This window comes from Acinonyx jubatus, chromosome A1, assembly GCF_027475565.1.
Source record: "Acinonyx jubatus isolate Ajub_Pintada_27869175 chromosome A1, VMU_Ajub_asm_v1.0, whole genome shotgun sequence".
NCBI lineage: Eukaryota > Metazoa > Chordata > Mammalia > Carnivora > Felidae > Acinonyx > Acinonyx jubatus.
The window spans coordinates 150,773,741-150,797,139 of NC_069380.1; the positions used below are offsets into that span (position 1 = coordinate 150,773,741).

General features: G+C 37.1%; 2 protein-coding genes across 6 annotated transcripts in view; one reads left to right on the forward strand and one right to left on the reverse strand.

The window, feature by feature from the left end:
• Nucleotides 1-23,399, forward strand: part of POLR3G (RNA polymerase III subunit G) — a 103,772-nt gene that overhangs the window by 40,828 nt on the left and 39,545 nt on the right. For 2 of the 5 annotated variants that reach the window (XM_015065180.3, XM_027038387.2), the window contains exon 1: nucleotides 19,563-19,804. The exons of 1 other annotated variant lie outside the window; for it this stretch is intronic. The gene's annotated coding sequence lies outside the window, so the exon portion shown is untranslated. Of the gene's footprint in view, nucleotides 1-19,562; nucleotides 19,805-19,833; nucleotides 20,065-23,399 lie in introns of those variants that run through there. 2 more of the 5 variants (XM_053224857.1, XM_053224862.1) reach the window with 2 other exon arrangements.
• Nucleotides 2,118-19,543, reverse strand: MBLAC2 (metallo-beta-lactamase domain containing 2). The gene is made up of 2 exons (XM_015065169.3): nucleotides 18,626-19,543; nucleotides 2,118-5,404 (listed from the first exon to the last, which is right to left on the reverse strand). The coding sequence occupies exons 1-2, from the start codon at nucleotides 19,077-19,079 to the stop codon at nucleotides 5,019-5,021; spliced, it is 840 nt and encodes a 279-aa protein (XP_014920655.2). The 5' UTR covers nucleotides 19,080-19,543; the 3' UTR covers nucleotides 2,118-5,018.

A 23,399-nucleotide genomic window follows, 5' to 3' on the forward strand; every position in this document is an offset into this window, starting at 1 on the left:
ATTAAAAACAAACAAACAAACAAACAAAAACAGAAAAAAGAAAACCCGTTCCTAAATCCCTTTCGTTTCAAAATAGGACCCAAGGTCCAGTATCCTCTGAATAGAGATTCTGTTTTACTGTCTCTGCATAACAATCCTATAGACAGGAGCAGATTACACTCTTGTGGGACCTGAAGCATGCACTTTGGGGGCTTTGAGAGAAGGAATAAAAAATAATTTAGTTTTACAAATTAAAACCAAAAAATGATCATCTGAACACATTTCTTAGGCCCCTCTCAGGCCTTGGAAGGGGCCTATGCAAGTACTAGGCACTAAAGCTAAAGATTACTTAACTTCATGCTAAATCTAAAATAACTTCCAATCATCCTTGAATTGGGGGGGTGGAATTACTTAGTAGTGTAGTTAGGGAGGGATTTAAATAAAAAAGACCTTTACCATGACTCCTAGAGGTACCTGGTGCTATCAATTTCTAAGCCTTTTGTGGGGCAGTTGGTGGTGGTTGGGGGGTGGGGAGAGGGTTGTGTTGTGATGATTGTTTCTTGGCTTTCCTCATTCCTGTTTGCGGGTTTCTTGGGTTTACCAAATTAGTTTTCATTCATCTATCAGCCTTTCAGGGACAGAATGATGCTGTTGTCTCCTTTACCATTTTTGGTCTTGTAAGTTTGTGCCATTAAAAAATGATTTTCCCGTCATTTCACTGAATTTCAGACAGGAGCAGAGGTAAAGCTACATGCTCAGTCTATCACTCTTAACCCAAAATCAGAATGCACCAAATCACAGCCCAAAATTGCACCCTCCCACCCCATAAATGGCTGGAAGCACTCTACACTTTTAGCAGCACAGCATGAAAATATCCACTTACCCTTATACTAATACTTCATATTCTCAAATTTCCCAGTTTTAGAGTAAACTATCTTATTACTTAAACTTGCATTTCCCGGATTACTACTGAGGTTCAGCATAATTCTGAATGTTTAATGGCCTTTGTGTTTCATCTTCTGTGAATAACCTGCTCATATAATTTACCCATTTTTGTAATAGGTAGTAAAGGAGATTAGAACATGACACCTCAAAATATACCACTTTGGCATACTGAATGACCTGAGGCAAGTGAGAAGAAACAAATATAGGAAGGGTTCCCTTTCTACCTAAAACAGGGCATAAAATTTCCCATGAGAAAAGTGTCCTCCTTATATCAGGAAGACTGGAACATTTTTATCACTGGAAACAGAGAGTTGACACCAAGATTAATCTATATGAACAAACCTGCTAGAATAACCCTGGTCTTTCATTAGTTTCCCTCATCTATTTCCTAGTCATTTTCCCACAGTTTACTAACTTTAGTCCAAACACTCTTCTCCTGCCTGGTCAGTCTCCACAATTTATTGTTCTTTGTTAAAATGGTATGTAAAGTCTCACGCCAATCCACTTCTTTGGGTTTTCATTTCTTATACATAAAACCCTCCTCATCCACATAAAAATTTTAATATCAAATAAAATTTATATGCTCCTTTTGTCTTTTGTAAATGTAATCCTTGGGCCCAGCCACAGGACCTAAGACGGGAGAAGAAAGGTGTTCCCACCCTTACAGCAGTTTACCTTTTTCTTATTGATTTGTAGGCATTCTTTTTGGTTGTTTAAAAAAATTTTGCTGTTACACAATTTGTGAATATTTTCTTCTAATTTATCATTTTAACTTTATGGCATCTGAATTCTAGGACATTTTAAATTCTGATGATTTTGCTTTTTTTTTCCTATATAAAGATCTTCCCTATCCTAATGTCTTAAACATGATTTAAAATTTCAATACACATGTGTTTCCATTTTTCAAATTTAGGTCTTTAATCCATTTGGAATTTATTTTTATGTTGTCAGGGACCTTTTTTCTCACATCAACAATTGGAATATATACCAAATAACTCATCTTTTATCCATTGATTTAAAATGCAATATTTATAACTACCAAAAATTTATATGGGCATTTTCTGGATTCTCCATTCTTGTCCATGGATTTGATGTCTTATTTATTATACATTTTCAAAACTGTACTTCACATAGGGAATATTTATAAGAAATTAAATAGGAATTTGCTGTTAGAAAAAAATACCAACTAGAGATTGAAATAAAATGTCCACTTTAATATTTATCACACAAATTTTTACTTACACTTATCTGAAAATTATAAGAAGACAATGTGTACATGTCACAATCATATTACTATTCATATAAGAACAACTACACATAATCATTTACTCAACTATATCAGGATAACACAAGATTTTTGTTTGTTTTAGACTTCTTAGTTAAAAGGAAACACCAAATAAGGAAAATGAGTTTCCAAAGATTAAGTTATTAACAATACAAATAAAAATTATTTCTAAATGTCTTACATTTGACAACTCTGAATTATACTTACATACTATTATTTCCAAAAATCATAAGTTACAATACGGGTCACTGTCAGGGTGAAAATATATTTTTTAAAGCTTCTTTTAAAATATGCTATTATTAGGCTTAACATCACTTGATTTACTCTTGGCACATGTGGCATCTGGGAAAGTAAAAATACACTTTGCCAATTTTATGTTATTGTGCAGATATAAGAGAAAGAGCACAGTTTGGGAGGAAGACAGACCTGTGTTCAATTACCAGCTTTGTCCAAAGTTTTGTTGTGTTTGGCTGGTCAATTACTTCTTGGCACTGGGGCCAGGATTAAACTGAATAATGCATATTTTAAAATGCATAGCATGAGCACTAAATGGATGACAGATCCTTTCCCCAATTTATTCACACTGAAGCAAAAGCAAAATATCACAGTCTTATGTGTTTGTATAATTTGAAAAACAAAAAAAAAGTTGGAGATTTAAAAACAAAACTAACATGTTTTGAAAAATTGTACTTTTAAGAAATAAAGAAAGCCTTCATCAGGTTCAAATATTTCTCAGTAAAACTTAGTGCCTACTATACCCTGATTTTTTTTTAAGTCCTAAGGTATGATAAAATGGTCAATGGTTAAGGACTTTTGGTTTTCTTTTGTGCTACTGATATAAAAATAATGGCTATATTTAAGGCTCATTAAGTGATTGTAGTTGCCCTGAACCAAATCTATACTCTTCATGCTGCATATCAACTGAAACCTACAGCCTTATATGAGTAGATTCCTTCGATGGCATGTGGCAGGACAGCTTGTCTGTCACTGAAGATGACTCATATACACCATCACAAACCCACCTGTCTCATGCTAAATACTTGGTATTTGGAGGATCTAAGATTCCTGAAAATTAAATTTAAATTGTCACAAGGAATAGCCTACTTAGGATAGCAATGCTTCCTTCCCCGTTCTTGAATCTTTTTGTCCCCTACCCTGACCACCTAACAAATCATCTTTCCAAATACAACTGAAAAACCCCTCTTCCAGGAATCTCTTCCTAACCAAACTCCACACCCCTCCATGTATGTCCCTGATACTCATGTGTAATTTGTATTAGCTTCAACCTACATATATTATTATTCATGTTTTGTTTGCCTTCTAGCTAAGATTTCATCTCTTTGACTTTTTAAGCTTCCACAGTGTTTAGCACAATACTGTGCATGTATGTATGTGACTGTGTGTATGAATGTGGGATATGTGTGTGGGTGTTGAATTAAAAAAAGACTAAAAAAACCTGGGTGGGTTAAGGGTGGAAAAATTTTATAATTTTTCAGATATCAAAGTTGCTAAACTTTCTTAATACTAAACAATCTGATTTCCAAAGCTATCTCAGTTTGGTTTTGGACATGTAAATAATAAAAAAGGCAGTGAGAAAACTGCTTAAAAAACCTTTATGAAATATTCCAAAAGGCTTTTTAATAAATTATAAAGAGCACCAAACCAAAACATTTCACTAAAATAGTGGGCTAACCTTTCCTATAACGTTATAAATGTAGAGTTCTTTTCATTCAAGACAAAGAATACTGAACAGGAATAGGTGTTGTGAATCAGGATAAAAAAGGCAATTCACTCTAAGTCAATATCTAATGCACATTTTGCAGTTAATCTGAAAAGCCTTCCATGGTACATATGCATGTTATGATAAGTAAAAGAATGATTCATATCAGAATGTCGTAGATCTCTATAGTTGTTGTGATATTATAAAATATGACACATATACTGAAGCTGCTATTTAACAAGAAAAATTTTGTTTACAATAGCTGTTAATATTAAAATAGGATATAATAAAAAATTATTTTCAATGTGTATATTTTCAAATTTCCCTGACAGTGTCCTTTTGAGAAATCTGACAATTTGTAATTATATTACAGACATTTGAATTTCATTTTTATGATTGAAAATATTACACGCACATAATAACAAACAACACTGTGTGGTAGCTTTTGACTGAAGCACTCTGCAATTTATATTTAAAGCTTTGCAACAAAACAAAATTCATTGTACTCTTTGTAAGTAAAATTACACAGCATATAATACGCTATAATTACATTAAGAATAAATAAGTGAAGCATAAAAATTCTGTGCTATACCAATGGATTGTTTTAGCTGTCATTCTAAATATTAATTTATATGTTTGTATTGAGTTCTAATGTATTTTAAACTCAAGAACCTTTATCTTTAAATAATATACTAAAATATCAAGTTTGGAGTATAAACATAAAACTTTATGCCTCTTTTTCTAGGTCATCTAGGAAATAAAATAAGAGAAATGGGAAGTAAGGATGATAGTTCTTTCTGTTACTATGCCTCCTTACTTCCCCATATATTTCTATGTTGTTTCTGGATATTACAAGATGACAAATATTACAAGATGACAGCCTGGCAAATTATAAGCTTATTTAAATGATTTCTTATTTGAAAGAAAGAAAAATTTTTAATGAAGAGCTTCCTTTTTGGGCTTACTCATTCTCAACCTTTTTTTGTCTCTAATAAAGCATTTCTTGAAATGCTCACTATAACTCATTTTAAACAGCACAAAATGAATTGAACTTACAGAATTAATCAAAACAGGTTATCAGTGTAGATACTAGGGTGAGGTCCTAGAATTTGTTACACGTAAGGCTAAACTTGCAAGAGATCGCATGGCAAAAGTAGAAACTTTGTGACATATGCCAGCTTTTGAAATATAGTTAGAAGCCAATCGAAAAAGCCTTTCAGCACCAAAGGTATTGAAATGCCCAGGAAGCACCTTCTCTACCAGACCTCTGTCCACTAATTCTATCAGACGTTCACAGGTTCCAACATAGTCACTTATCCTGCTGTATGGAAGCCAGTCAATCAGTGATCCATCATACACGACGTCTCCACTGAAGAGAATCTTTCGGTCTTTGTCATGTAAGCAAATACTGCCCCTGGAGTGACCAGGCATGTGCATAACAGTGAGCTGTCTGTCACCAAGGTTGATCACATCCCCTACAAATGGAAACAGAATTTACAGATAAACATGTTGCATACTTGACTTCAATCACTTAAAGAATAAAAGAAAAGAACATTAAATGTTTTCAAAAAGGTCGGGAAGGATAACACTTATTTTACATTTATTTCAAAAATACAGTATTTCTTAATGGTGATTTAAAAATAATTTGCATATATTTCATTTCTATTGTTTGCTTAACCAGTGTTTGTCAAAGTGAATTATGTGGAACACTATTTTTTCAGGTTGTTATGATACATAAAATAAAAGATTCTGTAGTCAAATAATTTGGAAACCCTTCCTTCAAAGAAAGTTAAGTAGCTTTTTTTCTGCAAGGCTTCTGAGAACTTTTTAACATACTAATGTACATTGTAGATATACACAGGGAGATAGGGTTATACCATTTCTCAAACTTATTTGACCACAACACTTATTTTTTAGTACATCCTTGGTACCAGTATCCTGATGACACGATTCATGAATGCTACTCTATATTTTGCCCCTTCTTTTGTCACCCTGTGAAAATTAAGCCTTGAAGAATCAGTACAAATGATCATGCTCTGGCTATTGTTGTTGCTATGAGTAATAAATTATCTTTAGTCTCCTGCCAGAATCTATTAAACCCTGGCAGGCTAATTTGCAAATCAGGTAAAATCTCACACTCTTCCCAGTTATTTGATAGTGAGAGGAAATTGAGATATAAATGCAAAATTACGGTTTCACTGGTTTTAAATCAGGACTAACTTAAGTAAATCATCATAATTTAAAAGTTCCATATTGTTATGTTTAGTGCAAACACATATACACAGAAAAAATCAAAGACATAGAGTGAAAAAGTTAATGGGGAATAAAAACAGTGTAATAATTGGAATTTATGAAACCTAAAAGACAATGAAAGAGGAAAAGAGAGCTAAATAAGAAATGAGACATAGAAAACAAATAACAGAATGGCAGACCTAAATTCAACTATATCAATAATTACATTGAATATGAATGGGATAAGGCAGACATTGTCAAACTAGATTTAAAAAGCAGGATACATATGCAGTCTACAAGAGAGGAACTATAAGATCAAAGACAAACAGAGGTTGAAAAAGTTATGCAATATAAATATTAGTAAGAGAACTAGAGTGGCTATATTAATATTAGACAAAATAAGGACTATTAGTAAAGAAGTACATTTTATTAGGATATACATTAAGTCAACATACTAAAAAATTATACATGTACCTAAAACAGACACTAAAGATTCATGAAAAAAATTTCAGTAAAAACTGACAGAATTAAGAATAAACAATTAACTGATTATGCTTAGAGATTAAAATATTCCTCTCTGAGTAATCTGTAATACAAGTAGATAGAAAATCAGTAAGAATACAGAAGATCTGAACAACACTATCAAACAACTTAACCTAAGTGACAAACAACACTTCATCTTAAAACGGTAAAGTACACATTCGTTTTAATTGCACATGGAATATTCACCAGGCTACACAGCCATAAAGCAAGTCTCAGTAAATATGAAAGGAATAAAGTCATAAAAATATGTTCTTTGACTATAATATAATTAAATTAGAAATTAATAACAAAAATAAATATGGGAAATAGCCAAATATACACAAAGTAAGCATCACACTTCTACCTAACTTAGGGATCAAAGATGAAATCACAGGAGATTAGAAAATCTCTTGAACTAATTATCAGAGAATACTATGAAGAATTATATGCCAACAAACTGGACAACCTGGAAGAAATGGACAAATTCCTAGACACCCACGCACTACCAAAACTCAAGCAGGAAAGAACAGAAAATTTGAACAGACCCATAACTAGTGAAGAAATTGAATCAGTTATCAAAAATCTCCCAACAAAGAAGAGTCTTGGGCCAGATGGCTTCCCTGGGGAATTGTACCAGACATTTAAAGCAGAATTAATACCTATCCTTCTCAAGCTGTTCCAAAAAATAGAAATGGAAGGAAAATTTTCAGACTCATTCTATGAAGTCAGCACTACCTTGATTCCCAAACCAGACAGAGACCCCACAAAAAAGAATTACAGGTCAATATCCCTGATGAACATGGATGCAAAAATCCTCAACAAGATACTAGCAAATCGAATTCAACAGCATATAAAAAAGAATTATTCACCATGATCAAGTGGGATTCATTCCTGGGCTGCAGGGCTGGTTCAATATTCGCAAATCAATCAATGTGATACATCACATTAATAAAAGAAAGGATATGAACCATATGATCCTGTCAACAGATGCAAAAAAATCATTTGACAAAACACAGTATCCTTTCTTAATAAAAACTGTCAAGAAACTTGTGATAGAAGGAATACACTTAAACATCGTAAAAGCCATATATGAAAAGCCCACAGCTAATATCATCCTTAACAGGGAAAAACTGAGAGCTTTCCCCCTGAGATCAGGAACACGACAGGGATGTCCACTCTCACCACTGTTGTTTAAATAGTGTTGGAAGTGCTAGCATCAGCAATCCAACAACAAAAGGAAATCAAAGGCATCAAAATTGGCAAAGAAGAAACCAAACTTTCATTTTTCGCAGACGACATGATACATGGAAAACCAGAAAGACTCCACCAAAAGATTGCTAGAACTGATACGTGAATTCAGCAAAGTCTCAGGGTACAAAATCAATGCACAGAAATCTGTTGCATTTTTATACAGCAATAATGAAGCAACAGAAAGAGAAATAAAGAAACTGATCCCATTTACAATTGCAGCAAGAACCATAAAATACCTAGGAATAAACCTAACCAAAGAGGTAAAAAAGATCTGTATGCTGAAAATTATACAAAACTTATGAAGGAAATTGAAGAAGATACAAAGAAACTGAAAGACATTCCATGCTCATGGATTGGAAGAATAAATATTGTTAAAATGTCAATACCACCCAAAGCAATCTACACAATCAATGCAATCTCAATCAAAATTGCACTGGCATTCTTCTCAAAGCTAGAAAAAACAACACTAAAATTTGTATGGAACCACAAAAGACCCCGAATAGCCAAAGTAATATTGAAGAAGAAAACCAAAGTGGGACACCTCACAATCCCAGACGTTAGCCTCTACTACAAAGCTGTAATCATCAACAGTATGGTATTGGCACAAGAACAGACACAGAGACCAATGGAATAGAATAGACACTCCAGAATTGGACCCACAAATGCATGCCCAATTAATCTTTGACAAAGTAGGAAAGAGTATCCAATGGAAAAAAGACAGTCTCTTTAGCAAATGGTGCTGGGAGAACTGGACAGCAACATGCAGAAGAATAAAACTAGACCACTTTCTTGCCCATATACAAAAATAAACTCAAAATGGATGAAAGACCTAAATGTGAGGCAGGAAACCATCAAAACCCTCGAGGAGAAAGCATGCAAAAACTTCTTTGACCTCAGCCACAGCAATTTCTTGCTCAACACATCTCCAAAGGCAAGGGAATTAAAACCAAAAATGAACTATTGGGACCTCATCAAGATAAAAAGCTTCTGTACTGCAAAGGAAACAATCAACAAAACTAAAAAGCAACCGATGGAATGGGAAAAGATATTTGCAAGTGACATACCGAATCAAGGGTAGTATCCTAAATCTATAACTTACCAAACTCCACACCAGAAAAACAAAGAATCCAGTGACAAAATGGGCAGAAGACATGAATAGACACTTATCCAAAGAAGACATCCAGATGGCCAACAGGCACATGAAATTATGCTCAACATTATTCATGATCAGGGAAATACCAATGAAAACCACACTGAAGATACCACCTCACATTTGTCAGAGTGTCTAAAATGAACAATTCAGGAAACTACAGATGCTGGCGAGGATGTGGAGAAACAGGAACCTTCTTGCACTGTTGGTGGGAATGCAAACTGGTACAGCTGCTCTGAAAAACAGTGTGGAGGTTCCTCAAAAAGCTAAAAATAGAATTACCCTACGACCCAGCAATAGCACTACTAGGAATTTATCCAAGGGATACAGGAGTGCTGATTCATAGGGGCACATGTATCCTAATGTTTATAGCAGCACTTTCAACAATAGCCAAATTATAGAAAGAGCCTAAATGTCCATCAACTGATGAATGGATAAAGAAGATGTGATTTATATGTATAATGGAATACTACTTGGCAATGAGGAAGAATGAAATCTGGCCCTTTGTAGCAACGTGGCTGGAACTGGAGAGTATAATGCTAAGTGAAATAAGTCAGGCAGAGAAGGACAGATATCACATGTTTTCACTCATATGTGGATCTTGAGAAACTTAACAGAAGACCATGGGGGAAAGGAAAGGGGACAAAAATGGTTATAAACAGAGAGGAAGGGAGGCAACCCATAAGAGACTCTTAAATACAGAGAACAAACTGAGGGTAGATGGGATGGTGGGGGAGAGGGGAAAATGGGTGATGGGCATTAAGGAGGGCACTTGTTGGGATGAGCCCTGGGTGTTGTATGTAAGCAATGAAGCACGGGAATCTAAGCCAAAAACCAACAGCACACTTTACACTCTGTATATTAGCTAATTTGACAATATATTATATTAAAAAATATCTTGAACTGAATGAAAATACAAACAAAATATATCACACCTAATCGGCTGCTGGTAACACAATACTTAGAAAAAAAATTATTGCTTTAAATGCTTATTTGTAAAGGATTAACTGTTTAAAATCAAAGTTTCTATCTTAAGAAGTTAGGAAAAGAAGCAAATCAAATACAAAATGTTAAGGAATAAATAAAGGCCAGAGCAGAAATAAATGAAATAAGAAACAAATATCAATAGAAAAAAATAAAAGAAACTAATAGGTGGCTCATTGAAAAGAGCAACAAAAATGATAAACTCCACTGGCTAGACAAAAAAATTAGAGAAAACATAAATTGCAAAAATCAGGAATGAAAGAAGGAGTATCACTATAGACCCTAAGGAAATGAAAAAGAGGATAAGGGAATATTATGAACAACAAATTTGACAACTTAGTTGAAATAAACAAATTCCTAGAAAGAGACAAATTACCAAAAGTGATTGAAGAAGAAAAAGAAAATCTAAGTAGACCTATATCAAGCAAAGAAATTGATTAATAATTTAAATCTCCCCACAAAGAAAAGTCCAGGCTCAAAGATGGTTTCTGTCAGTCACTCAAGACAGGGAAAGTATCTATATAGACTTTCAGAATATAGAAGAAGAGGAAAAGCTTCCTAATTCAATTTTACCCTAATAAAAGCCCGACAAAGGCAATGTAAAAAAAAATAAAACTACAGGGGTGCCTGGATGGCTCAGTAAGTTAAGCGTTGGACTCTTGGTTTCGGCTCAGGCCATGATCTCAGTTTTGTGAATTAAGAGATCCTCTCTCTCCCTCCCCTCTCTGCCCCTCCTCCACTCACTCTGTCTCTCTCTCTCTCAAAATAAATAAATAAACTAAAAAAAAAAGGAAACCACAAACCAATATTCCTAATGAAAGTAGTCTCAAAATCCTTATCAATCCTTATCAATATTGGCAAACTAAATACAATTTATAAATAGGATAATGACCAAATGGGGTTTATCCCAGAAATATAAATTTGGTTTGACTTATGAAAATCAGGTAACATACTATATTATATTAGTAAAATAAAGGGGAAAAGTCATATGAACATCTCAATAGGTGAAGAAAAAGCATATGACAAAATCCAAACCTTACTGGTGGTAAAAACTTTCAGCAAACTAGGAGTAGAGGGAAGGTTGTCAACTTGATTAAGGGCATCTATGAAAAACCTACAGCTAACTTACCACTGAGTAGAAACACTTAAGTGCTTTCCTCCTAAGATGGAAGGAAGGCAAGGAAGTTTACTCTTAACCATTTCTATTTAACATCACACTAAAGATTTTAGCCAAGGGAGTAAGCCAAGAAAAAGAGAGTACAGTCACAGAGAATGGAAAAGAAGTAAATCTGTCTTTATTCACAGATAACAAGATCTTATTTGTAGAAAAACCTAAGAAATGTGGGGAAACGCTAGAGAATTAAAAAAGCAAGTTTAGCAATGTCAAGGGTACAAGATCAGAATACAAAAATAAATTGTATTTCTATATATTAGCAATGAACATCATAAAGTGAATTTAAAAAGCCATTTTGTTCACAATAGTATCAAAAAGAATGAAATACTTAGGAAAAATGTGTATCTTTATACTGAAAGGTATAAAAACACCATCATGAGAAATTAAAGATCTAAACAAAAGGAGAGATATGCCATGTCTTTTAACTAGAAGCCTCAAAATTGTTAAGATGGCATTTAAATTTGATTTTCCCATAGCTGCAATGTCTAATACAACTTTCTGAGATTAATGAAGTATTATGTATCAACACTGTCCAATATGGTTGCCACTAGCTACATATGGTTATTTGAAATAAGGCTAATATACTAGGGAACTAGAATTTTAATTTTAATCAATCCTAATTAATTTATATTTGTATTTAGATCGTCACATGTGGCTAGGGGCTACGGTAATGGCTGGTGTACTTCTGCAGATTTAATACAATCTCAATCAAAATCTTGAATTTTTTTGTAGAAATTGAAAATCTCACTCATATAAAAGTTATATGAAAATGCAAATGGTCTAGAATAGCCAAAACAATTTTGAAAAAGAGGTACAAAGTTGGAGGACTTACACTACTTAATTTCAAGAATTATAATAAAGTTATAATCATCAAGATAGTGTGGTGCTGGCTAAAGGAGAGACATAATCAATGGAAGAGAATAGAGTCCAAAAGGAGATTTGACAAATGGTGTCAACCAAGATAATTCAGTGGGCAAAAAGATAGTCTTCTCAACGAAATGGACTGGGACACTTTGGATATCCATATCCAAATAAGCAAAAAAGAACCTTTCAACCATCACTGCACAATATGAACAAAAACTAACTCAAAATGGATCATAAACCTAAATGTGAAAGTTTCTAGAAAACAAATAGAAGGGGTGCCTGGTTGGCTTAGTCAGTTAAGTGTCTGACTCTTGGTTTCTGCTCAGGTCATGATCTCATGGTTCCTGAGTTCAAGCTCCACATTGGGCTCTGTGCTGCCATTGCAGAGCCTGCTTGGGATTCTCTCTCTCCCTCTCTCTCTCTGACCTTCTCTCTCTCTCTCAAAATAAACACACTTAAAAAATTTTTTTAAATAAATAAAAAGGAAAAAAGATTTTAATAGATCCTTTAACAAAGAAGACACTTGACTAGCAAATAAGTACCTGAAAATGTGCTCACCATCATTAGTTATTAGGGAGATGCTAAACCACAATGAAATACCACTACACACTTACTAGAATGGCTACAATCAAAAGGACTGACAAAAGCAAGTGTAGACAAAGAGCTGAAGAAACTGGAAGTCTTATCCATTGCATTTGGGAATATAAAATCGTATAACTACTTTGGAAAACAGGCACTTTCTTAAAAATTAACATCCACTACCGTAAGATCCAGGAATTCCATTCCTAGGTATCTACCAAGGGAAAGGAAAACATGCATCCACACAAGACTTACCTGCAAATGTTCATGACAGCATTATTAATTACGGCCTCAAACTAGAAAGATTCAAATTTCCTTCAACAGGTGAGGATATAAAATATGTTATAACCATAAATGGATTATTTCTCAGCAATAGAAAGGAATGAATAAGAGATACAACATGGACGAATCTCCAAAACACCATTCCAAATGAAAAAGACAGACACAAAGACCATATATGATTGCATTTGTAGAAACTTTAAGAAAAAATATATATAGCAATACAAAACAGATCAGTGAGGCCAAGAGTGGGAGCAGGGATTGTCCTAGTCTTGTCGTGAATCCCAGTAAGAATGTTAAGATGGAATCAGACACTCCCAGCTTTCTCTGCATTCCAGTCTTAACGGGCCAGACTCCTTTACAATATAATTGTTCCAGAATTAAAGTGCCTCTGAGAATCACAAACTACTGTCATTTACCGTATAACTGGCAGGTAAGGTAAAGAAATTATAGCCAGGTTGGTTTAATAATAGAGCTGTTGGAGACCCATTTTTTTATAAGTGTATAGAAAGGAAAGAAGGAAGGAAGTGAAGGAAGTTGAATCCTAAAAAAAAAAAAAAAAAAAAAAAAAAAAGAAGAAGAAGAAGAAGCTGTGGATAATAACCAATGCAGGGATAGAGTCTTATTGATCTTTGGTTATATCCAGGTGGTATTCAAAATATTTAGCAACAGAGAAGTTGTGAGTGCCCACCTATCAAAATGGATACCAACTGTAAGCAGTTGATAAGGCCATAATGGGTGAGTATTAGATTCTTCCAATACCTTATAGCTTTGTAAATGCCTCCCCTATGCTTATAGTGCTCACTTGTAGAATTTCAATAAGACCTCTCCTACAAGACTCAAAATTGCCTATGACATATATCCATATATAAATAAATATCACATAGAAAAGCATATAATACACACACACACCCTATGCTTCCAAGCCCTCACCCTGACCCAGTTGTCATTGGATTCCAGCCATACTAGACCTTTCTTGGCTTCCCAAATACCCTTTCCCATCTTGGTAACCCCATATTTTTATTTCATTTTTTAATCAAAGAAACATATGTACACATCTCAAAATATTTCAGAAGGGCTTAAAATGTAAGAAAAAGTTATTTGCCCCATTCTGACTCTAGCTCCAATCCTGCTACCAAGAATCAACCACTTTTTAACAATTTTAGCTATTTCTTCCGGTAGCTGCCTCTACTACATATATTTATCTCTAAAAATTTTTTATATTTCATTTCTTGATTTACTAATTAGATATACTATACTGATTTCATTCACATATTACCATTTCTTGGTTTTTAAATTTTAGATTTTGTTGACTTCCACTATAAAATATAAGAATCTTTAGCTCTCTTTACCCCTCACTCTCCACTTACCAACACCACTCTTGTATATATTTCTTGTCCAAAAGAGTTAACGATTTAACTGCTCCAATGTGGAGCTCTTTATGCCTGGCATAGTATCATTGTCAGAATGTCATTTTTGCCATCATCTTGATGTTTCCTTTCAACTTTTTCTTGTATTTGATCTCCTGTTTCCTGTATTCCATATCTTCCTCTTGCTTTACTTCCTTATTTTGAAGGTAGTAAATAGGATAAAATTATATCTTGGTAACTTTCTAAGTAACAGCAATCTTTTTTGATAACCTGATTGTTAGTGAAATGGATGTAAAATTCTAAGTTGGAAATAAATTTTATTCAAATAAGGCATAGCTCTTCTTTTCTAGCTCTAAAGCCATTATGATCTGTATAGATGACATTTTAATTTCTGGAAGCTTGCTTCCAGTATTCTGAAATTTTACAATAATGTGCCTTGGGTTGGATGTGTTTTCATTCATCACGCTAGGAACTCTGTGGGCTCTTTTAATCTGAAATTTTACATCTCTTAATTGTGGGATATTTTCTTGAATTATCACTATTATGCTTTCTTTTCTTCCATTTTCTCTACTCTATCTGTGCTTCTATTATTCCAGTGTTGAATTTTCCAAACGGGTCCTCTACTGGTTCTCTTCTTGTTTTCATTTTACCTTTCTTCTCCTTTTTTTAAAAGTTTTTCAACTTTATCTTCAGTTCTTCTACTAAGAAACTTCTACCATTTTAAATTTCAAGAACTCATGTATGTGTGTGTGTGTGTGTGTGTGTGTGTGCATGTGCATACTGTTCTGTTGCTTATTTTTAAAGCATCCTAATGTCTCTTGAATACCTTGAATGCAATAGCTTCTGTTATCCCCTGATGCTATTAATGATTGTCTTCCCCTCTCAAGTTGCTTTATGCTATTTGTTTTAGTATTTGATCTCGTGTTAGACCATTTTCTAGGATTTTTCATAATGCTTGGTTGCCTATTTGAGAATGGGGGGGTGAAAAGGCTGCTTGAAGCACATGCATTGGGCTTAATGATCAAGGCTGTGCTGTAGACAGATGAAGCCAAAGATTGCTTAGGGATCAGCATCTTAGTTTTTCCTCTAGGGCTGGTCACATTTCCCAGGTAAGATTCTTCCAGTTTGCTACTTGGCGGGGTATAGACCTGGCTCTCATCCTTCTTGAAACTAACAAGGAACATACACACACATACACACATACATTCTCTCTCTCTTCCTTATACACCTGTACGCATGAGCATGCGTGCGCGCGCGCGCGCACACACACACACACACTCCTCCTATTTTCCATACTGAATGCTGAGCTCAGTAGTACTTGGCATCCCTTAATCAACACTCCTCTGCTTTATTCTCCCCAGAGAACAAACTAAGTGCTTGGACATTCCAGAGTTTTCACAGCTTCTTAATGGCTTTCAACCAATTCTACTATTTTTACTATTTATCTTTCCTTTGCCCCCACTAAGATACCATCTACTGCTAATTCCCGAGCCTTTTAAAGCTCCTACAGTGCAGACTGAATTGGCTCTTGATTCCCCATTGCTGGCAGAAGATAAAACTGCTGACTCAGTCATTACATTTACATCAACATTCAAAATAGTTCAATATGGATTTATACTTAAAACAGACAAACCAAGGTCCTTTTATTACAGGCTTAGGTTTCGGATGGAGTAGTTTTCAATCTGCTACCTTTCTAGGGTCTATTTTTTGTTTTTAACCTCCCCAAGTGACTTAAGTCTGTCTGTCATAACTGTGTAATTATCTTGGTGACTCTGGGCAAATTAATTATACATAAGGGGCCAAAATGTCTCCACTTCATATCATTTGACTATTGTGGAAAATAGATAAAAAGACGTATGGTACTATATTAAGAATAGTACTATAGAAGGTACTATATTAACCTAGGGTTTATCTATCTTCTTATAGGAGGATACTATTTCACTATTCGTAGGGGGAGTTATTTTTCCATCAAAGATGATACACCGTATGATGATCTCTCCCTGTCCCTCCTTTGCAAGTTAGTTTTTGGATTAGTCATACAGCACAGATTTATGCTTCCTCATGACAGGTGATCATCAATTCACTAAATGAAATGTAATAAACTAATGACTTCAGGCTCCTTATGTTCTAACCAAAGCAACAGCTGTATGCTGTTCAGATATGGGCTTGTCATGTATATGTGTAACCGTGTATGAATTTTTCATATAAATATTTTCTATCTCCTTCCAGCCATCTGGATTATGATAACAGCAAGTCAGCTGGCCACATTATTCAGAAGAGAAAGGAAATTAATATTCCTGAGAAAAGAGAAAATTAGATACTACTTGAGAGGATGAGGCATTCTGCTTCTAATGAAAAACAACTTTTGATATAACACAATATTCTCAGCTTTAAGTGTTTGGTAAATATCAAGCTTTTTTTTTTTTTTCACACCTTCAAAGGCTTAAAGCAGCACACAGATAGCTTGCAGGCCCCCTGTATTTCCAAAATGCTATAATTCTATCATAAACTGGGATTTAGGAAACCTGGATTCTAGTCTCAGCTCTTTTCCAAACTCGCTATGTGATCTCAGGCATGATAATTCAGGCCTGCTTGAACTCTTCATCTATAAAACAATAATTCTTATCGTTCTTTCACCATTGATTTCCTATTGTTGGCACAGAAGGAAAAGTGAATAAATCAGAAGTAATTTATTCATTCAGACAACTGTAATGTATTTTAAATACTAATTTAAACATATTTTGGTCTCAGTGCCACAATTAATTTAATCTTAATACCCATCAACTACATGGAAATCCTAACTCTAAAAAGTATCACTTTTATCAAGAAATACAAAGAATACTGTAAATGTACTTTTCTTTCATCTTAAATTGTCAGATGATATAAGACTCCCATCTAAATCAGTCTCTTTTTTTTTTAATCTTTAGATTTGAAATTTTAATGAAGAGGCTTTGTGGGTGGAGTGTGAGGTACAGAATCTTGCTTTTTATTTTTTATATTTCAACTGTTCAAGATCTCATCTATAAGATAAACTGATTTTTGTAACATATTTCATTATTTGTCATATTGGTCCTTCATAAAGTAAGCTTATTGTACTGCAGCAACAGGATTTTTCTATCTCCTAGAGGAATGTTTTAATAAATTAAATTGGCAATTAAAATGGTTTCAAGATAAAAATGAGAGAAGGGGGTTTCATATCCTACTTATAATTACGATATATTTATGGGATAGAATTTATGATCTGCATGCATTGATCTATTGTGCCTTGGTTCAAATCCTAGCTTTTGTCACTATCTTGCTCCGTGGACTCTAGGCAAGCAATTTAATTAGGGGTCAGCCACCTCACTTCAAATGTGTTGTGAAGATAAAATGAAATCAACAAAAATATTCTAAAAAGAAAAAAGGAAATTTAATATACAAATATTGCTATTGTGGCTAATTAACTCAATTATTTAAGTGCCTGCTTGGCGTTGAGAGGGCTGGGACCCTACTCTATTGTATTTTATTCCATTAGTTTCTCTCTGATCCCCATCCTTTCTTTTACAGAGCCAGAGGCCCAAGGCTACCCATGCATTAGTCGGTATACTTCACCATCACCGGAAATAACCTCATTAATCTTTCTCAGGCCTTGCTTTAAACCAGACCATGTATCTGTCATAATGTTAAGACTCACATTCTCTACTTTTTATGTTCACTATCAAGCTTTTTCTCTAATGAGGCAACATCAAGAACAGAAATCTATCTGGAAGATAAGGATGCACAAGTAGATAAGAACCACTGCTCCCTAATGGCTTTCTAAACCTACAGGTGGGAATTGTTCATATCCAGTAGTGACGCCGACAGAGAGCGGATGAAGTCAGCTGTTCTCAAAAGCACAGAGCCTGTCATGCACTCGGTGAGGACTCATTCCTTAAAAGTCTTTTCGCTATAAAAACGCCTGGAAATCTGGCAAGTGCTCGGGCAAAGAATGTAAAATCCCTAGTCACAAGCCTCTGTAGTGTTACTACTATACCTTACACAGGAATCTGACTAGGGGGTGGGGCCGGCTTTCATTTGAGTACTTGGCTTTGCCACACAGTGCCAGAACTGGTCTGTGGTAAGGAAGGCTTCGAGGGCCTTGGCTCAGATCGAGTAGGCGTTTACTCAGGGAAGGGAGAAACAGTAGTGGTGTTTCTGCGATGTGACAAAACAAGCCAGTTTACAGCCACGCACGTCTGCAACATGCATCCCTCGAACAGTTTTTCCCAATCCCTTCCCTTAAAGAGAGCGCGTGCCCGTGAGGGCCCATTACCATCCTGCAGGATGAGAGTGGGCTGCACCGCCTGCACTCGGAACTGCCTGGCCCTCCAGCCCGGGCTGGGCGCCCGCACCACCTCACTGTCGGACAGCCAGGTCACGGTCTCAAAGTTGTCCCCGCGAGCCAGCGCCTCGGCCTCGGCGTGATGCACGGCCACCCGGTCGAACTGGTAGAGGCCGCCGGAGTGGTCGAAGTGCACGTGTGTGGCCACGGCCAGCAGTGGCCGGCACGCCGCGTCCTCTTTGGCCCCGTGATCCTGCAAGAGGCCGGAGGAGTACAGGTACTCCGGGAGGCTGCGCAGCCCCAGGCCCGTATCGATCACCACATCCTGCTCGGAACCACGCACCAGCCAGATGTTGGCGCGGTTGCCCGACTCATAGAAGCGTTCCTGAATCCAAAAGATGCCGTCGCCCAGGGACTTGTGGGCGTACCACTCCAGCGCGGACATGCTGGGCAGGGGTGCGGTCTGGCCGAGTGGGTGTAAGGGTGTGTGCCTCCTGCAAGCCGTCCAGACGCGAGGCGCTGCGGCAGTGTGGAGCGGTCAGCCCGCAGCAAGGGAGGAGGGGCAGAGCGCGGAGAGGGCGGGGGATTCGGGAGGTGCGGGTTTGGGGGATGGGGTGGGGGAGAACTAGGAGGAAGGACGCGCCGAGTCGCGGCCTGGAGAGTCTGCACGCACCCTCCAGCCAGGTCTGCAGAGAGTGGCGGCTGCTCTGCCCGCACCTAGGCGCTGGAGTAATCTCGGCTTCAGTAGCTGCAGCACAAAGGAGCGTTAACGCAGGGGCACTGCAGCAGACTGGAGACCCAGAAGGAATCTCTCTTCACCCCGGGGGTCTGACTGCAGAGGCCAGGGGTGGTGCCAGGTCCTCCCACCCACTGCGCTCCGGCAAGCGCACTTCAGCCAGCGCCGAAAGAGTCAGGCCAAACCGGAGGGAGAAGTACGGCGCCTGCCAAGGGCTAAAAAGCTCCTTGCCCAGGGGGCGGGGCCTATAGAGAGAGTGGGCGGGGCTAACTGTTTGGGATCGGAACAAGGCTCTGAGCCCGCGTGGAGGGCGGAGCGCGCTTCTCTAGAGGTGGAACCGGTATCCCAGCGCTCGCGCCTTCTGTGTGCACCCCTTCCTTGCCGGCCGGCACTTTGGGTGCACAGTTTTACCCAAGCCTCGAGACAGTGAGCAGGTAACAGAGGGAGCAATTGAGTGGTTGGGAGGCGATGGAGAGGGTAGAGAGAAGTTAAAGGGGCACATGGAGAAGGTGGGGGAAGTCAGAGGTGGAGATTCAATAAAGCGCTTCAGGATTGAGGGTAGTTGGGAGATAGCTTTACCTTTCCTTCTAATCCCTTCAGAATCTTTGAAAACCGCCCTTTCCCGATCTTAACGTGGCTCCACTTCCTGGACTGTTTGCAGTGAGTTAGAAGAGGATTTATGTTGTAACTGATGGTAGATTTTCAAATCTGGGGACTTTGTGATTGGTTTAGGCACGAGTCATTGCCGCAGACTTGCTGCTAAGGACAGACTATTTATTCAGTATGTTTTCTTAACTCTTGGCACTCTAACCTGTATCGTGGGGAGAAGGGTTGTTAATAACGTCTTAATGCTCTTATAAAAAATGAATTCTGTATTCCTTCCCCTACCCTCCATTTTTTTTTTGTTAGTTTGTCAGCTCTTGAAAGAGAGCAAAGAAAGTTGGTAGAAAAGGCTCAACTAAGTAAAGGTGGAGGCAGTCGCACCTTGTGAGAACAGAAAACGTGGATAATATCTGGGTGTGGCCCAGCCAGCCATATAAATCACCCCCACTATGAACACCAGATCCCTGTATCCACCTAGCACCTCCCAGCTATTGAAACATCAAGTTAGGCTTCAAAAATTGCCTTGAGAATTTGATTAATTATAAAGATACCCATGAGCTAGCTTTGTAAAAAATAATTATGAAAACCCTTATTGTGGCAGCTACTAATAAACCTTCATAGGAGAGATGTACTGTCCTCTCCTACACTCCTAAAAACCTTTGGTGGAGATGTAGCTTTTCTGAATATTTTCCTAATCTTCAGTCACTGTTTGGGGCTATCCTTACATGCAAGTCCCTGAGCTAGATGATCTGTGAGAATAGTATTGAGTGGGGAAAAAAAAGAAAAGAAAAAGAAGTCATGATTTGGGTTCTCCAGAATTTGAGGGAAGATGATATTTATGCACAACTATTTGCAATATAAAACAGTATGGTGTATATACCACAGAGGAAGTAAAAACTAGGTGCTATAAGGATACAGATGAAAAGGATTATTGAAGAGTAGCATTTGAGCAGGGCTTAAAAGACCACTGTTTGTTAGGATGCTGTCAGCTGGGAAGTACAGAGCTTTCTGTAGTTTAGACATTTTTCCCATAGGCAGAGGGAAACCACTGTAGGAGAAATGGAGGGATATCCTTACTAGGCCATGAGCTCAGCAATAATTCACCCAGTATTTGTTGGACTTTTGCCAGGCTCTGGTAAGTGATAGAGCATGGAAATGTAAGTCTTCAAGGAGGCCTTCATATTTACAGATCCATCTGCTTGTATCACACTCCCCTGGATGTCCATATTTTCTTAGTTCTCGACATGGTTCTTTCCATTTCCTGTGCTAAACTATGAGCTCCACAAGAGCAGAAACTTTGTTTTGTTCACTGCTATATTCCCAGTGTGCAGAAGATGGTCTGACACAGAGGGTGCTTAATAAATACTTGATGAATAGTTAATTGAAGGGCTTACTGGAGAGACAGACAAGAACTGGCAATCACAACATGATCTTTAAAAGGGTAATAAAAGCACTGTAGTACTTGGGAAACAGACAAGGGAGAGATCTGTCTCCTTGTTGGGTAGAGAAAATGGTCACAGAGAGGTGTCATTTGCACAGCATCTTAAATGGTGCCAGGGGTTGCGTGGTTGGATGCGGGAGGAAGGCATTCCAGGCAGAAGGAACGCTACATGCAAGAGCTGATGTAGCAGAGTAGAGAGTGGCTAGAGTGTGGTGTGTAGGGGGCAAGAGACAGAGAGTTAGATTCAAAGCTTTGTTAGGTATGGAGAGTGACACATCAAGGTTTATGTTCTAGAGAGATGACTGGAGAGTGGGTTAAAAGTGGGAGGCTGGCAATGGGAATTTATTTGTTATGTGTTAGAGATCCAGGTTAGAGATGGTAAAGTCCTGAACAAAAGCAGAGGTCAAGGAAGGTGAATATGTAAGAGGATACAGCTAATATTCTTCTATAAGGGTATCAAGGAAGGTGGAGAGGAGGACAGCATGACTATCAGGTTCTGACTGGGACAATTGAGGTGTCATTTATCAGGAAAGATGCTGTGACCTGTCTTTTGGTGCCTCGCCCAGCTTCCATGCCTACTTACATCAGATTGTACATTCATTCACGTAGCCACTATGTACAAGGGACAGTGTGAGATGTGGAAGACAATACATTTAGGCCACAATCACAACTCGTAAAATGTTAGCACTAGGAGGAACTTCAGATATTACCTCAGCCTGTAACGTAGTGTTGTCTCTACAGTCAAATAGAATGGACTTTGCATTTCAGCTCTTGGATGCTTGAACAACACCCATCAAACCAGCTCAGAACAGTTCTGAACAGGAATTTTCAGGAAGCATTACAAAATGGAAGGATGATGCTTCTGATTTTATACTTTGAAAGTCAGTCAATTTTGCCATTGCTAATTCACTTCCTTGTAAAGATTAATAAAAGTATCTGTGGGATTAAAAAAGTGTTCAACTAGCCTGGAAATGTGTTTCAGGTAGTGTAATGTGGATGAATGGAGAATGGAAAGGTACCTGAGGCTTTAACCCAGTTTTGTCTTTGTTAGAAATTAACTGTGTGCCTTTAGGCAGTCAACTAACCTCTCAGGGCTTCACTTTCCTCTTTTACAAAATGTGAAGTTTAATAGGAAGCAGTGGTTCTTTAAAAAATTTTTTTAACCATATTTATTTTTGAGAGAGAGAGAGCGTGAGCGTGAGGGGCAAAAAGAGAAGGAGTCTCAGAATCAGAAGCAGGCTCCAGGTTCTGAGCTGTTAGCGAAGAACCTGACACATGACTTGAACCACAAGACCATGCCTGGTCTGAAGTCAGTTGCTTAACATACTGAGCCACCCAGGCAGCCCAGAAAGCAGTGGATCTTAAATTACACTATATGCTGTAAACTCTGAGAATGTTTTGAAAAGTCCTAATGCCTGAATCCCGTCTCCAAAGATTCTCATTTTGTTGTTCTGGTATGAAGCCTGAGTTTTGTTTTTACATTCTGATGCTTCTAGTGTACTTCCAGGTCTCCAACTTTATAGTTCTGGAAGTTTAAAAGAAAACAACGATGTTAATAGTAGGCTGACTGAATTGTACTTCTTTGGGTAGATTTTGCTCATGACACCATATGAAAGATAGGAAGGAAAGAAGAGAGGAAGGAAAAGAAAGAGAAGGAAAGAGAGCTTAACATTAATTGTGGAGCTGTTGCTATATAGAGAGCACTGTGCTAGACAGTGAGGATATAAAATCTCTGTTAATACGGCCAAAGAAATAAATAAAATGTAAGTGAAACTCCTTGCCTTTGGAAAAGGCCCATTTCCCAAAAGGTGCATTGTCTCTATTTCTTCCAAAATTGAAGAGTAGCAATATGTAACACCTCAATTTTTTAAAATACACTTATTTTATTGGAGGATCAAGAGCAAAGTGGGGTGAAGCAACTGCTGTGGATTTTGTTAGGTAAGGAGAGTGACACATCAAGGTTTATGTTCTAGAGAGATGACTGG

Excerpts from the sequence above, each read along its gene's own strand:
- MBLAC2 (XM_015065169.3), bottom strand. The coding sequence starts at position 19,079 with ATGTCCGCGCTGGAGTGGTACGCCCACAAGTCCCTGGGCGACGGCATC. Across the intron at positions 5,405-18,625 it reads CACTCTCATCCTGCAGGATG|GGGATGTGATCAACCTTGGT; the intron begins GTAATGGGCCCT and ends TTCCATTTGTAG.